Raw genomic sequence first — 14,277 nt, forward strand, 5'->3', positions numbered from 1 at the left:
TAAATGCACTCACTCTCCCACAAAAGCACATCAAAAACTCTTAAAAAAATTGCTCTCTTTTGATAAGTTGCCATCTAAAGAAAATACATCAGCCTATAAATGTAGTACAGAAATATTAACATGGAGCTTTTTCATGTTGCATTCCATGAAACTCGAGATCTAAGCAATGATGGTGGGTGTTACATTCAGCAAAGAGCCTTGGGCCAAATAAATGTGGGAACAAAATATTCTCAAATTTTTTTGGCCACGGATTTTTGTCACATAAGTTTAAGCAATTTTTATTATAGGATTTCTTAAAACCTTATACATGCATGTAAAATCATTAAGATAAAGAGGGCTGAGCATCATTTCCCAAACATTTGATTGGAGAACCCTTCCCTTCTTTATATCCTCTCACAGAACTAACTAACCAGTGGCTTACAGAACAATCTGTGGGAAACCCTGAACTAACTGATGTTAATATTGTGAGTAATTTATTGACACTCTCTAAAGGTAATAAAATATTATTAACCTATGTGTAGACTTCCCTTCCTCCCTCCCTCCATTCCTTTCCTCTTTCTGTCTGCCCTCTTTCTCCTTTCCCTCTGCTTGCCTCCTTCCCTCTCTTTTCCTTCATTTTCTGTGAGCAGGCAGAAGAGTCACCCCAAAAAATGCAAGTTTGACACCTTTTGCTTCCTGAAGAGCACATTTTTTCTTCCATATCATTAAAATACAAACAAGCAAAAAAAACCCTTGGGAGTTCTTTGCATGAATTTCTGAAGGAAGGTCCCTAAAAATTTGGGGGGAACAAATAGAAATGCACAGATTAAAAACACAACAGATCTTTATTTTGTAATAAGCTGGTACAACTGCAGCACTGAACTGGGCAGGGTGTCAAATTGAACTTCCAGGAAGGAGCCCTATATGTGCCAGTGCCCCAACCTGGCCTCCAGATGCAGTGACTTGAAGTCAGAGAGATGAGAGCCGGTTAGGCTTTGCAGCACCTATTATACAGGGAGGTGGGTCGGTGCTGTGGTCATAAATGAAAAGGAAGGAAAGAGGCACACATTTCCAAGTGTGATGGTTACTTTCTTATTTTGATCATTACACTCCTACCCACCCATCTTCCCTGCCTGCTTCGACATTCTCCCCCCCCAGAACAGCTTCCTCTTGGCCTCTCTCACAGTGTAATTCCGAGTATGCTGGTTGTTTCTAACAGTTACCTAGCACTTGCCCCCCACCAGCCCTCATTCTCTGCAAGTGATCTTCTCATGGATACCTAATCATGGGCAATGGCTGTAAGACTCACCATGTAAAAAGTGCTGTGCAGATTGCTTCAAATGCATTTTGCCATGTAGCATTCCTGATGATCCTCCCAGATAGATAGTAATTTCATCCCCATTTTACATAGAAACAACCTACAACACAGAGAATTAAGGAATTAATCCAGAAAGTCGGGAACGATAGAAGCAGGATTTGAATCTAGACAATGTGATTCCAGAATCCACATACTTCACCACTTGTTGTACTCTGCAATACCTTGTACAACTGAGCAAACAGTTCGGGCTCAGGGATGAGTTTTTGATTGCTGAATCTATGACGAATTGGTGTGACAAGGTAGCACTGGAGAGGCACTGTGCGGAAAAGTTGCAAGAACCCACTAATCTGGTTTGAACACTAAGGAAGCTGAATTGGCCAGTCGTGTGTCCATGTGTTTCTGTTGCATGTCATCCTTATTAAATGAATAAACTAAAGAAAAACACTAGCACACACTAAATTTTAATAATTATATCACTCTACATTTACTCTGATCTTTTTAAATGTATGCATAGCTGTATTTTTGATGATTATCACTTCTCGGCCGTTTGGCTAAGATCAAGTGTATTTTTAATGATTACATTCAATTTTTTTGTTAACTATCACTTTAATGTACCTATTTCCCACATTGGCCATTGGGAGGATGATACAATTGTCATTTTTAATGGCTAGGTCGCATTTAGTTATGTTTGTGTAACTTAATTTGATTGGCCATTTTCCTTTTGAGTGGTAGTGAGCAGGAGAGGGATTTACTGTTTGCCTGGTCCATGGTAGGTTAAATTCCAAGGCTACACCTTTGACTCAATGTTTTCCATGTTATTGATGATAATAATAAGGTTGTATCTGTGGATGAATAATTTTCAGAGCATTTCTTGCATGTCTTCTCAGAAAAAAAAAATCACAATCTATACTAAAATTGTAGCCTGCCTAAAACAAAACAGAACAAAAAACAATTTGTATTTTCTCCTTTGTGGAACTTTTATTAAATAATACCTACCCCAGATATAATAGTAACAGAATGACCTTACTCACAGGCTTTCAGGAACAAAGAAACCTTCTGGCAGAATGGGGAATACTAGATATCCCCATTTTATTCACTGGAAAATTTTTTAAAAAGCTCTGCAGAATGCCTGACCAGCACATAAATGGTGCTCAAGGAATGCCGGGCAAAACAATGCCAAGAATCAGGCATCCAATGCCTGTCTGACCCTGTCTAATGCATGGTGTTCTGATCAAGGATCTTTCTTCGTAGTATGATCCATATTTTGGTTCTTATCTCTTCTTTTTCCATCTTCTTTTTCATTCCATTTGGTTCTGTTCTTCTATCTCTGTACTTTTTCAATTTTCTTGTGTCTTCATTTTTTAAAAAACAACACTTCTTTAACTTTTCTTATCTTCCTTTTTCGTAATGCACTTTCTTTTCTTGTTTCTCATCATGTCACCCTATCTCCTATTGCTTGAACTCTCTCCTGAACTTTTAGTGATTGTTTCTTCTGTGTTCTCTTGATTTGTGTGTTAAGAGATCACACTGTCTGTTGAAGAAAGATTGAATATTTCAAGGCATTTCTTTGAGAATTTCTTTTCAGAAATAAGAACGTGATCTATGCTAAAATTGAGGCCTTCCTATAAAAACAAAGCAAAACAAACCCAGCTTGTATTTATTTTCCTTTGTGAAATTTTTATTAAACAATGCCTTGCTCGGCTTTAATAGTGGCAGAATGACCTCACAGTCTTTCCGCTACAAGCCTCCCAGTGAAGCCAAGGCTGCAGATGTTTTTGAAGGAACAATGGTGCAGGCCTCAAGTGCAGAGAATTCTTGCGGGACACTGTGTAACAGAACATGGCTGAATTTAGACACAGGCAGTACAACTCCAAGACTATGCTTACCTACTTTTCTTATATAGTAACTCCCCAACTTATGAACAAGTTCCTTTCCAGGATAACGTAAGTCGGATTCATTTGTAATCTGGCAAAGTGACTCTTACACCCTATACCTGTGAATCTTATACAGCCTGTCTGCGAAAGTTTGCAACTCGAGTGTTCGTGAGTCAGACTCACTGTACAGACGTTAACCTCTCCGGCTTGCTTGTAATCAGCAAAAACAGTGAAAAACAGTGACTTAGTTGCATGCGTGATGATCGACATCATGCCAGCTCTGATTGGGCAGCTGGATGAAGACTAAGGAGTGTGTGTTGAGCACTTACCATGTGGCTGCTCTTTACATAGGTTATCTCATTAATTCATGTTGCAACCTTGAGAGGTCAGTTCTGGGATTAGTACCATTTCCGTTTTTCAGACTTAAGAATGTTAACTTATTTGCCCAAGTTTCACAGCTAGTGAGCAGTGTAGCTGGGCTTTACACCTACTCCGGGGCCACCTGTGACTCCTGTTTGGCCTCATTGTCTGATCTAATTTCTGTCAGATCTTTTCTGCTTCTTGGCAGGCGTTTTATTGACCTCTTTGTGAGGCTTTGCAATTGTGCCCACCATGGGTTCCCCACTCGCTGCTTGCCCCTCGCACTCTGCTCAGATCTCCCCAGCTCTCTTTTTGCTGAACCCTCACCTGTCTTCTCTTGTGTTTAGAGAGTAACATCATCTGATAAGACAGAACAAAGCAGCCTTGCCTTCTCTCCTCAGATGTCCCAGTGCCTTCCACTTCCCTTCTTTTCCTTCCCTGGAGAAAGGAGTATTCTTGCACCCACCCATGACCCAGCGCCCATCTGCTGATCTCCTTCATTAGCCAGTCCTACAGTCAGTCAGTTCTTTCCTCTTCTGGTTACACATTCTCTCTGTCCCTGTCCCTCTCCCTCTGCCTTTCCCTCTCCCCTTGTCTGCTTCTCCCTCTCCCTTTCCCTCCTTCCCTCCTTCCCTCTTTCTTTTCCTTTGTCTAAGACCTTAGTGTCTTTGACAGCTTTAATGTTCATTTCTGTTTTTTGACTTAGATTCTATTCCAAGTGCACATGATGATCATGTCCAGGCTCTCATTTTTGTCAACCTGCTGAACATCTAATCCACAGGAACACCATACTGAAAAGCTCCAAAGAAAGTCCCTTCCTCCCACAAGTCCTTTTCTTTTTTCTCCTGACTTTCTTCTTCACCCATTAGTGAATTTTTTAATCAGTGTAATTGAAGACCATTGAGTTACCCACTTCCTGTCTACCCCTACGCTCTATTCCTATCCTTCCATGTTTTCAGATTCTACTTGTGCAGTAGCTCTTGGATGTATTCCGTTTCCTCCATTTTCCCTGCAGTACCACCCTCATCTTTCCTCACTTTTCATCCTGAAGGCTCTTCCCAACAAAAGCTCTCCCACTCTTCCCAAGGTGAGGGTAATACTTCTTAAAGACCAGCTTTGCGTTGTAAAACACTTTGATGCTCAGAACTTCCTGATGGCTTCTTATAATTATAAAGTCCTCTCCCTGATTTCCAAGGCTCTGGGTCTCCCTTGGCCCCTGAATGAATGTCCATAACTGCATCCATGCTAATTCTCTTCCCTTCCACCTGCCCAGTCCTGTGTGCCCTTGTGCTGTTGTGTGGTCTGCTCCCCTGACAAGGATGTCCTCCCCAGCATCATTTGCAAATATCACATAAGCACCAAAGTTCAAGTCCCTTTTTTTTTTTCCCTTGGATTAACTATTCTCTGGTCCTCCTCTAACACTGACTGCATTTTTAGTATTGCTTTCTTGTCACCCTTCCTGAGCGTCTCTAGGGAATGTTCTGAGTCTGACTCAAAGCTCTGCCTCCTGCGTAACCTTCCAGAGTGCCTCATACCTAGCTGCAGGCCATAGGTGTAATCAAAGTGAACCATTTCTGTTTTGGAGCTACATCAATAAAAGTTGGATACAAGGCATCAGGGTACAGAATCCAGAGCGGTGCCTGTTGGCAATGCAAGCTGGCACTAAAACTTCGAGCTTTACCCCCACACGTGACACTGCACTCGTCACCTCCCTCTGCCCGCTTCTCACACTGTTGTTTTCTTGGCTCCCACTGCAGCCTTCTCAACATGTGGGTGATTCTGTCAACGCTGGGTAGAAATCACTGTCCTATAACAGTAAGGTCATTCTATTGTGTTTTCTGTTTGGTTGGTTGTTAAGAGTAAAGCAATAGCCATAGGCACTGAAAAAGAGAAGCTTTCTTTGATTGTTTAGGCCATTTGGCTTTGTTTTGTTTGTTTTATGAGCTTTGCATTAATTCAGAGCCTCTAAAGTAAAAGAACCATGGATTTCTAAGAGCTTATGGGCGGGCTGGCCCCAAAGTCATCATCAAAAGGGAAAGAGATAAGATTCTTCTTTCTCTTTTGCCATTTGTATGTTATTTTTTGATTCCTTCTGTACTTATCTCACAAGTTGAACCCCATCAATTTAAAAAGTGACACCAGAACTCATGTTCTATACTCTTTAAAGGCCACGAGTTCAGCACAAAATCATTTCTTTTTCATCTGATGAAGAACAGCCACAGGTGCTTATTTTTTTAACCACTTCCGACTGCACTGAATATAGTTGCCTTAAGAACCTAATGGACTGACAGGACATTATTAAAAATCTCACTGTCGGGGCCGCAGATTTAGCTCAGTGGTTTCACTGCCTGCTGTGCAAACGCAAGGACCCAAGTTCGATCCCAGGTACCAAGAAAAAAAAAAAATCTCACTGTCTATGTAAATTTATCTCTATAGGTCATTATTCATCAGCTAAGGAGGCACTGTCCCATAAAACAAACACCCAAAGCCATTGCTTTAACAGTACTGGTTTACTTTAATATCTTCAAGCTTTTTGACTTTGCTAGAAAAAAGTGAAATAAGTCATTTCACTGCTGTGTGCTTTCATCCATGGCAGTTGTGGGTAACCCTCATTGGTCCTGGAAGCAGAGCCTTGTGATGTGATACAACATCACACAGTGCAGACCACATGCAATTCCCTCACTGCTGCAGGGTGACACATAATGCGATGCTGCAGCTGCTGGGTGAAAATATTAACTTTTCATTTGTTTAAATTTTTAGCATGTCCCCATGCTGTACATTTTTAGAAGACAAATGTAATCCTCTGCTGCTTAAAACAGATGAATTTATTTTATCTGGAGTTAATACACCATTTCCAAGGTTCCTTGTAATGTGTTCATTAAGTTCCTTGTGTAGAGTGTGAATTCACTGCATTTATTAACAAGGAGGCACAGACACAAACAGCTGGGATTCCATCTGCCTCTTCCCCGCAACACACACATGCTTATTATATACTAGTAATAGGAAACAGGCTAAGCATAAATGTAACCTGGGTCTCTCTTCTTTCCCTGTCACTCTTAATGAGTCTTATATTTAAAAGACACTTCAATGTAATTGGCGATAGTAAAAAGTAAGAATTTACTTAGTAGCAATGGAAGGAATCTGAGAGACTGCATTGTTTCTAAGTGTTAATGGATGCATACTCACCATTTAGACATAGTTGAGGTCAGCCTCCCATTTTTTGATTACAGGCAGGAAGGTCACCTGTGGAAATCTTGCTGAACAGATGGGGCTTTTATGATGGGACGTTAATCCTTGCCAAGGCTGCTGGATTGGTGGTTTGGAAACCCAGTTCCCCTATTTTAGTAAGTTTAGTCCTGGTACAGATGACACAGTGACAGTATAAACTTCCTCTAGTGTGTTCTGTGAAATTATTTCAAATATCTCTTTGGGACGGAAAGGGGTGGAAGTCAGAGAGAGGAGTGTGGCAGGCAGATTCATTCTGGGGTCCGTTTGCCTCTCTGAGGATATTGCCATTTCGAGGACAGTTTTGGACTGATGTATTCCTTACAGTGTGGGTCTAGCAAGGATCCAAGTTCATTACTGTTTACCAAGAAGAATTCAAGAGTTGCCTCCAAAGCAGCTTAGTCTCAGAAAATGATCCCAGAGAATGGACTATGTATCAAGTAACTAATGCCACACAGCTCACTGGACACATAGTCACCCCCTGCAGTGCCCAAAGATGAGGCTTATACCGTCTTGTAATTATGTTTAGGTTATATAATTAATAAATTTGGCTGCCAGGGGGATATTTCTCTCTTCATTATCGCAAATCAAAACTGACAAGGCAGTTGCAAATTATCATATACAGAGCCAAGTAGCACCCTTTCCTCCTGGCTAAAAGTGGGTTTTGAAAACCAGGTAGTATAACCCACATTCACTTTTTCCTGGACCTCAAAATTCTCTGCACTTTCCTAGTATTTTTATTCTAATACCTTTTTTTCTTTCTTTCATTGGACAACTCTATAGGTACTGCCTACTAGGTAGAGCTGATTTGGCCAAATGCTACATTGTTTCCGTTTTTAAAGGAGTTTTGGGAAATGAAAATTTGTAAAAAGGTCTTTTCTTCTCCTACCACAAAGATAGATTACAAGTATGTTTTTGTTCCTCCCCAAGGCACACCTGAGGATCTCCCTTCCTGGTCCCACTAGTTTTCATGTATTTGTAGAATAGCATTCCTAGCCTGGCTGGTCATGCACAAGCCCTGGAGAGCAATTCAGCAGGGAGCTGTCATTATCAGAGAAGGGGATTCTGTAGATGTGACGTAGAGGAGAGGGAAGAGAACAGCTGGGACCCCACTCACCTCCCCAGCAAAGGTTTTATCTTGACAGAGACTGTATATCAGAACTTTAAATTGTTGGTTTTGCTATGACTTAATGTCTTCTCCCATTACCACTAAATACCTTCTTTTTTTTTCGCTTTTTGCTTTGATTCTGTGTACTTCTTTTTTTTTTCCCTTAAATTCTTTTATTGGTACATTTTAGGTATACAGTATGTTTACATTTATCATTGGGTGCTTGTACCTGTACATGAGGTATCTTGGATCTTATTTTTTCCCCCATTACCTGTGCGCCCTTCACCTCCTCCATCCTTCCCTATTTACAAAGACTTTGTTTCCATTTTTTTCTTTTCTCATAATTTTTCCTTTCCCTTCTTTCCTTTCCCCTTCCCCTCCCACCGCCCCTATCCCCTTGGACCTTTTCTTCCTATTTCAAATCATCCTTTATTCATTTTAATCCTTTTTACCTAAATACCTTTTTATCTAACAGTTTCTCATTTAAATCTGTAATAAAACCACTGAGACCTCAGTAAATACACTGGACACACACACACACACACACACACACACACACACACACAGATGCACACACAGATTTTCTTAATGGCCTTTAGGATAAAATCCAGATTCCTTTTCTTGCCTTACTAAGATGTTAAAAACTCAGTATTCAGTGACTTGTGTTTTTTAAGATCCACCCATATTATAAGCTTTTCTGACTCACTTGAATCCTTTCCTGTTCAGCTGCTGGGTTTTTCTACAAGCTTTCCTTCTTCTTGGAACTCTTTCCAAACCCTCTCATCCTGCCCGGGTCCTCTTGAGCTAATTCCCACTTGGTGTGCCATCTCAGCCTCCCTGGGAGGTCTGCCCTGCTCCCTTCACTCAGTTGGTCTCTCAGGCCCACCCTTCCATGGCACCCTGTCATCACCCCTGTAGCATCCTGCAGGACATTTCTAACAGCCTCAAACCCTCCCACACTCATTTTCATTGTGTTTCTCTGTGGCCTTGATTGTGGTGCTTCATCTCTATTGCTCTGTGGCCTGTGACAGAGGTCACACATTGGAGGCAGCCCTTGTGATGGGAAAAAGCACAGCCAAGTCCACTTGACCACTGGATTCTTGACTATCCCCCTGGGCTGCTTCCAGCCTGTTCCATAAGAGGCAAGGCAGCAGCAGAGCGAATACAGTGCTCCCTCTTGCTCTCTGGCTGAAAGGCTTTTCACAGAGTGGTGGAGAGGAGAGTGTAGGGGTCCTGTTCATGGAGGGCTCAGGTCTGTTAGTCCCACTGCACATTTATATTATTTATTTTATTTGTTTTTCTATGTTTTACCTGGGCCCTGGCTTCTACAAATTTAGTGTTTGTGTAGTTTTTTTTTTTTTCATGAACCCAGGACTTCACATATGTTAGGCAAGTGCTCTACCACTGAGCTGTATCCCCGGTTCAAAATTTGGTACCTTTGTAAGTCTGATTTTGATAACTTTCTCTGGCAGTATATGATGGCTCATGCTCCCTGGTCCGATGGAGGATGTCACAGTGGGTGAGGAAGAGCTCACTAGTTGATACTTCAGATTATTATTATATATATTAATTACTCAATTATAAATATAAATATAAATCCAGTGTCATTGTCTCCCACAGTGCTGAAAGCCTGATGATTACAGTAGCCATTTGAATATTTTTACTGTTTGAAAGAAACAAAAAAATTTTACATGCTCAACCTCACATGATTAAAAATAATTAAAGCAGTGCTTTAAGACCAATCTTCACCAACCAAAGTAGCAGAGACTTTTTTACAGTTTCCAAATTTCTTAGCTAGCGCTGAAGCAATCAATGACTTTTGGAAATATAATTTGGCATAAACTTTCTGGAAAGAAATTTGTGATACCTGTTAAGAATTTTGCATTGTTTTTAGGCGTGTCGGGGTCAAAGGCATCTGCTCCTGAGTATGTATGGATATGATGTGTGAGCTAAGGACTTCTCAGAGTCTCAGTTTCGTTTATAAAATGGGGCTGATAACATTGTTTCCACCATCTCTTTAGATAAGATTATGCATTTATACAATTAGTGTAGTGCCTGATATGTATTCACAGCTCAATAAATGTAAACTATCATGATACTTCAGATTGTACTCGTTAACATTGTCCTTTAGGAAATAATCTAGAATGCAGACATATGTGCCAAGATTTTATCTTAGCCTAAATTAGAAAAATGGAGACAAATTGGAAGTGAATATTCAAACTATAAGAAAAATGGCAATTTTTGTTTGTTTACTCAATGCTAAAATGTTATGTAGTCCCTACAAAGGATGTTTACAAAGGGGCAAAGATGACATGTGGAGATATTGCTAGTACTGAGTAAAAAAGGTACTGTAGGTACACATTTAATATAATCTCATCTTTGTAAAGATCTTGCTATATAAAATTGTGTAGAAAAAAGAACTAAAAGAAAAATGTGAGTGTTAGTAGTTTCCAACTCTAAAAGGCATTCCTAAGGATATTTTCATACTTACTTTGTAGAAATAATTTCCATATTTTCTTCCATGGATTACTTTGCAGTCAGAAAAAGAAAACTTCCAGATCCCTATTTGAACCCTGCTTGGCCACTCCTGTGTAGAACACAATGGCCCCCAGGTGTGAGCCCAAAGCTTGCAGCGAGCCTCCTGGACTGGCTCCTTGTAGCCCATTGCCTGTGTTCTGCAGTCTGCTGTGGGGACCCCACTTTGCTGGTTCAGAGTCTGAACCTCGTATTAATCCTTGGACTCCTGATGCTCTGGTTTCCGGCTTCTTCCCTCTGCCTCATCACTTATGTTGAGGTCTCCCAAGGAATTCTTCCTACAAAGAGATTCTGACTGCAAGCCTCTGAAGACAAAGTGTTTCATTGGTCTTGGGAATTTATTATCCCTAATATCTTGGGTTAATAAAATCAGTCAGCCAAAGTTCAGAGCAGGATACTGGAGTGTATTCACTTAAGTGATCTTGTGTTCGGGGATCTTGTGTGACAGGATTAGGAAGGAAGGTTTGCATGGCTGGATTAATGCAGTACTCACTCAGATTATTGTTTTGGAATGAATTTATTATTCAGAGTATCTAGTGCTCAGCGTGACTTTGTCATAGAATGAAAACAGGTAGTGAAAAAAAGGAGAGAGCCCAACTTTCCAAATTCAAGTAGTCATGATCTCCTCAGTAAGGGAGAACTGTAAACTAGCTCAGATAATGTGATGCTCTGGGAAGCCCGGAATGGACTGATATTTTTAGATGTCACTTATGGGTTTCTCCCTCACCTCTGGGGTCTCACTTTGTCATGTACTGTGATATGTCTGAGGAATGACAGATGCCTTCTTAGGGCTGGTGCAACATGGAGATGTAGAAGGCAGCAGATGCCCTCAGTGGTTTCATTCTCTGCAACTCTTGAGCCCTTTCCACCAGTCCCTGGTATCCCTGTGCCCAAACCAGTCATTTCTGGCATAAGATATTCTGGAGACTTGGTTAGGAGGATAGAAGAAGTTGAAGGTGGTGAGGAATCCCTGTATTTATCAGTGAGCTAGAGGCAAGAGAAAGGACCCAACCGAAGTGAGCACCAGTGAGCATGCAAAGAGAGGAGAGCGTTTCAAGGAGGAGGGCTGGTGGGAAGTGCCATGTGCTACAGATCTCAGGCAGGTGAGGAAGCAGAGGCCAGTGGATTTGGTCATTGGAGGCCATCAGAGACCTTTTCTCTGCAGCAGAATTGTGGAGGTGGAAGACAGGCTGCAGTGGAGTGGCAAAGGAAAGGCAGGGGAGGGGGCATTCATAGAGAAAAGTGAGGGTGGTTCAAAGCATGCTGGCAGGGAGAGTCAGGGAGAGTAAAGAGAGATGAAGGGGGAAAGGTGAAATAATGTTGAATTCAGGATGGAGAAAGTTGATGGAGGAATCCTGTGAAATGAGAGAAGAACTAAAAAAGAGTAAAGGTGAATGTTTGAGGTTGAAGGGAATGCCCGGAAGGTGCTTCTGCAGGATTCGAGTAATTGTGGTAGATGAAGTCTCATGGGGGCCTGGTGGAGGCAGGAGGGGTGGGACTTGGGCACCACAGTGAGGTTTCAAAGCAACTGCTAGCAGGGTGGGAAGGAATGTAGCTGCCCTAGCTCTAGCTTCCTGAAGAAGTAATTAGTATACTTACACTCCTCATTTGAACAGTGTCTAGAGAGTCCCAAGATGAGACAAACCCATAAATACTTATTTATTATACCTACAAAATACTTCAGAGATCTGCTTACTTTCTCTTCAAAGCATCCCCTTGGCGATCATTCTTTTTCATTTCTCTAATTGCACACTAGAGAAAGCTTCAGTTAGATGCAACTAGTCTTTACACCACCGAAGCTCTGCAGATCTCGCCCCTGGGCCTGGACCGCTCTGCACCCCACCCCCCACCCCTGCTTGGAGGGGAAGGAACCACATAAAAGAGCCTTTACTTGTCATGGCGCCTAGGTTTCCCACCCTAACATTTACCCACCCGTGAAGCAAATCAGAAAACACCGTCACCTTTGTTAGCTCCTGCAGCTTCCCTATGCTTTTGAACTTACCTGTGCATGCCTGGATTGTGCTTGCACAGGAAGCAGAGCACTGGCCTCCTCCTCATATTACCCTCAATACAGTCATCGTTTCCTTTATAATTCACTGAAAGGCTGTAATGAGGATTAATTTGGCTTGTAGGATAGCACGAATTGTTTCTAATATTAGCAAAGGACTGCATGTAATTTGAAACACCCAGGGTTCAGAGAAGGGTCAGGGGCTTTTAGTTTATGATCCTTTCTGAGGATACTTCTGGGGTGACAGGAGGGGGTCTTAGGCAGGACTCTCCTGCAGCTGAGTGGATGCTGGTGTCCGGGGAGCTCTGCTTGGCTTACAGGCAATGGGTCTAGATGACTGGCAATTTGGAAGGCATCGCCCAGAGTATAGAAAGAAAGACCTGCCTAACAGGACTTGAGGCAGGCTATCTCTTTTTCTGACTGGGATTTTTTTAGTGAAAATCTGGCTGGACATCAGAATCTATCTACAAGGCCTTGAGACTGGGCCCCGCGTGGCACATTAGCGAGGGCACACAGGTCCCTGGACTCCTACAGATGATGGGAAAGCTCTGTAAAAACATGAAGATTGATTCTTTTTTCCTTGATCTTTACTCCTTTCTCATTTTGGTGGATAATTTTTGGGATGGAAGAGGGTAAATGAGATTCCAAGGGTATTACTGTCAGTTGGAAAGAAAGGAAGTTTTCACTGCAATAGAAGCTAATCTGGTTCTTCATTGGAGAATGACTGTTATATGAGGACCAGAGAGTACTGGCCACATGAGATAATTTGTTTTATAGTTTAATCACAGCTGATTCCACAGAGCTGCTATGAACTATGTGTCATGTCATAAAAATAATTTTTCAGCTCACAACTCTTCCTTGTAACTTTATCTCTAGCTAAAGACTAGCATTTTCCAGCAACTCAATGCAATGATCTAAAAAGCCCTAGTCCCTCCCAAACTGAAGCCTGAGACCAGTGTGTCAGGTGTGGGAGAGCCATGGGGGGGTGGACATGGTGACGGGGCATACCCCACTTGGGTGCTCACAATTTTTGTAGAGAGGTTGGTAGATTCTTGGTTTGTTTGCTTTGGACTGGAGACTGAACCCAGGGCCTTTGCACTGAGCTATATCCCCAGCCCTTTCTAAAATTTGAGATAGGGTCTTACTAAGTTGCGCAGGGTGGCCTCAAACTTGTTATCCTCCTACCTCAGCCCCCCAGAGTGCTCCCATTGAATAAACATGCACTAGCTTTGTAGGCATGTGCCACTGTTCCCAGCTGGATTTGGGAGTATTGATCTTGCTATTCCTCTGCCCCTGGGAAAGATCTGTCACATGGTACTTGGTCTGGTACTGGAAGATCCTTCAGTTGGAAAGAGATGAAAACTCAGTCACTCTGCTGGGTCTCATCATTTGCTAAAACTCTCAAGCACACAATGTGAACAGGTCTCAGGCTTCTACTTTGCTGACATCTGCCTTTGGCTACTCTCCGGGTGTCTGCCTCGCTGCTGGTGATTGAAATCACTTTGCCCTTTGGCATAGAGACGAAATGTGTGCTCACGAGCATCTGTGCCTTCTCTCTGCTCCTTGCCCCTGCAGACTGCCACCCCCTGTGCCAGCACTGTGTAGCTGATCTCCAGGACACCAAGAGCGTCTGCCTGAGGTGCCAGAATGCCCGCCACCTGCTGCTGGGTGACCACTGTGTTCCCCACTGCCCTTCTGGATACTACACAGAGAGGGGCACTTGTAAAAGTGAGTTAAGTGCTGGACCGGGAGCCAGTAACGCTTAGTGAGGTTTTCTTTGGGGCTGGAGCCTAGAAGGATGAATTTCCCAAAACGAGAGGAAGCAGGAAGCCTGCAGGGCCACATGCTGAGCACCAGTACCCTTTGCACC

At 42.3% G+C, this 14,277-nt stretch overlaps 1 protein-coding gene across 9 annotated transcripts in view; it reads left to right on the forward strand.

The window, feature by feature from the left end:
- The window catches only part of Fras1 (Fraser extracellular matrix complex subunit 1), a 444,408-nt gene that overhangs the window by 270,682 nt on the left and 159,449 nt on the right, over nucleotides 1–14,277 (forward strand). For all 9 annotated transcript variants that reach the window (XR_015452892.1, XM_087215885.1, XM_087215884.1 and 6 more), the window contains one exon: nucleotides 13,983–14,135. Coding sequence is in view for 8 of the 9 variants with exons in the window: in XM_087215885.1 (XP_087072011.1) it covers nucleotides 13,983–14,135 (153 nt within the window). In the remaining variant the exon portion in view is untranslated. The remainder of the gene's footprint in view (nucleotides 1–13,982; nucleotides 14,136–14,277) is intronic.

The sequence above is a fragment of the Heterocephalus glaber genome, unplaced genomic scaffold (genome assembly GCF_053883595.1).
Source record: "Heterocephalus glaber isolate CG9 unplaced genomic scaffold, H.glaber_assembly_v1.0 deba00001454, whole genome shotgun sequence".
In the NCBI taxonomy this organism is placed as follows: domain Eukaryota; kingdom Metazoa; phylum Chordata; class Mammalia; order Rodentia; family Bathyergidae; genus Heterocephalus; species Heterocephalus glaber.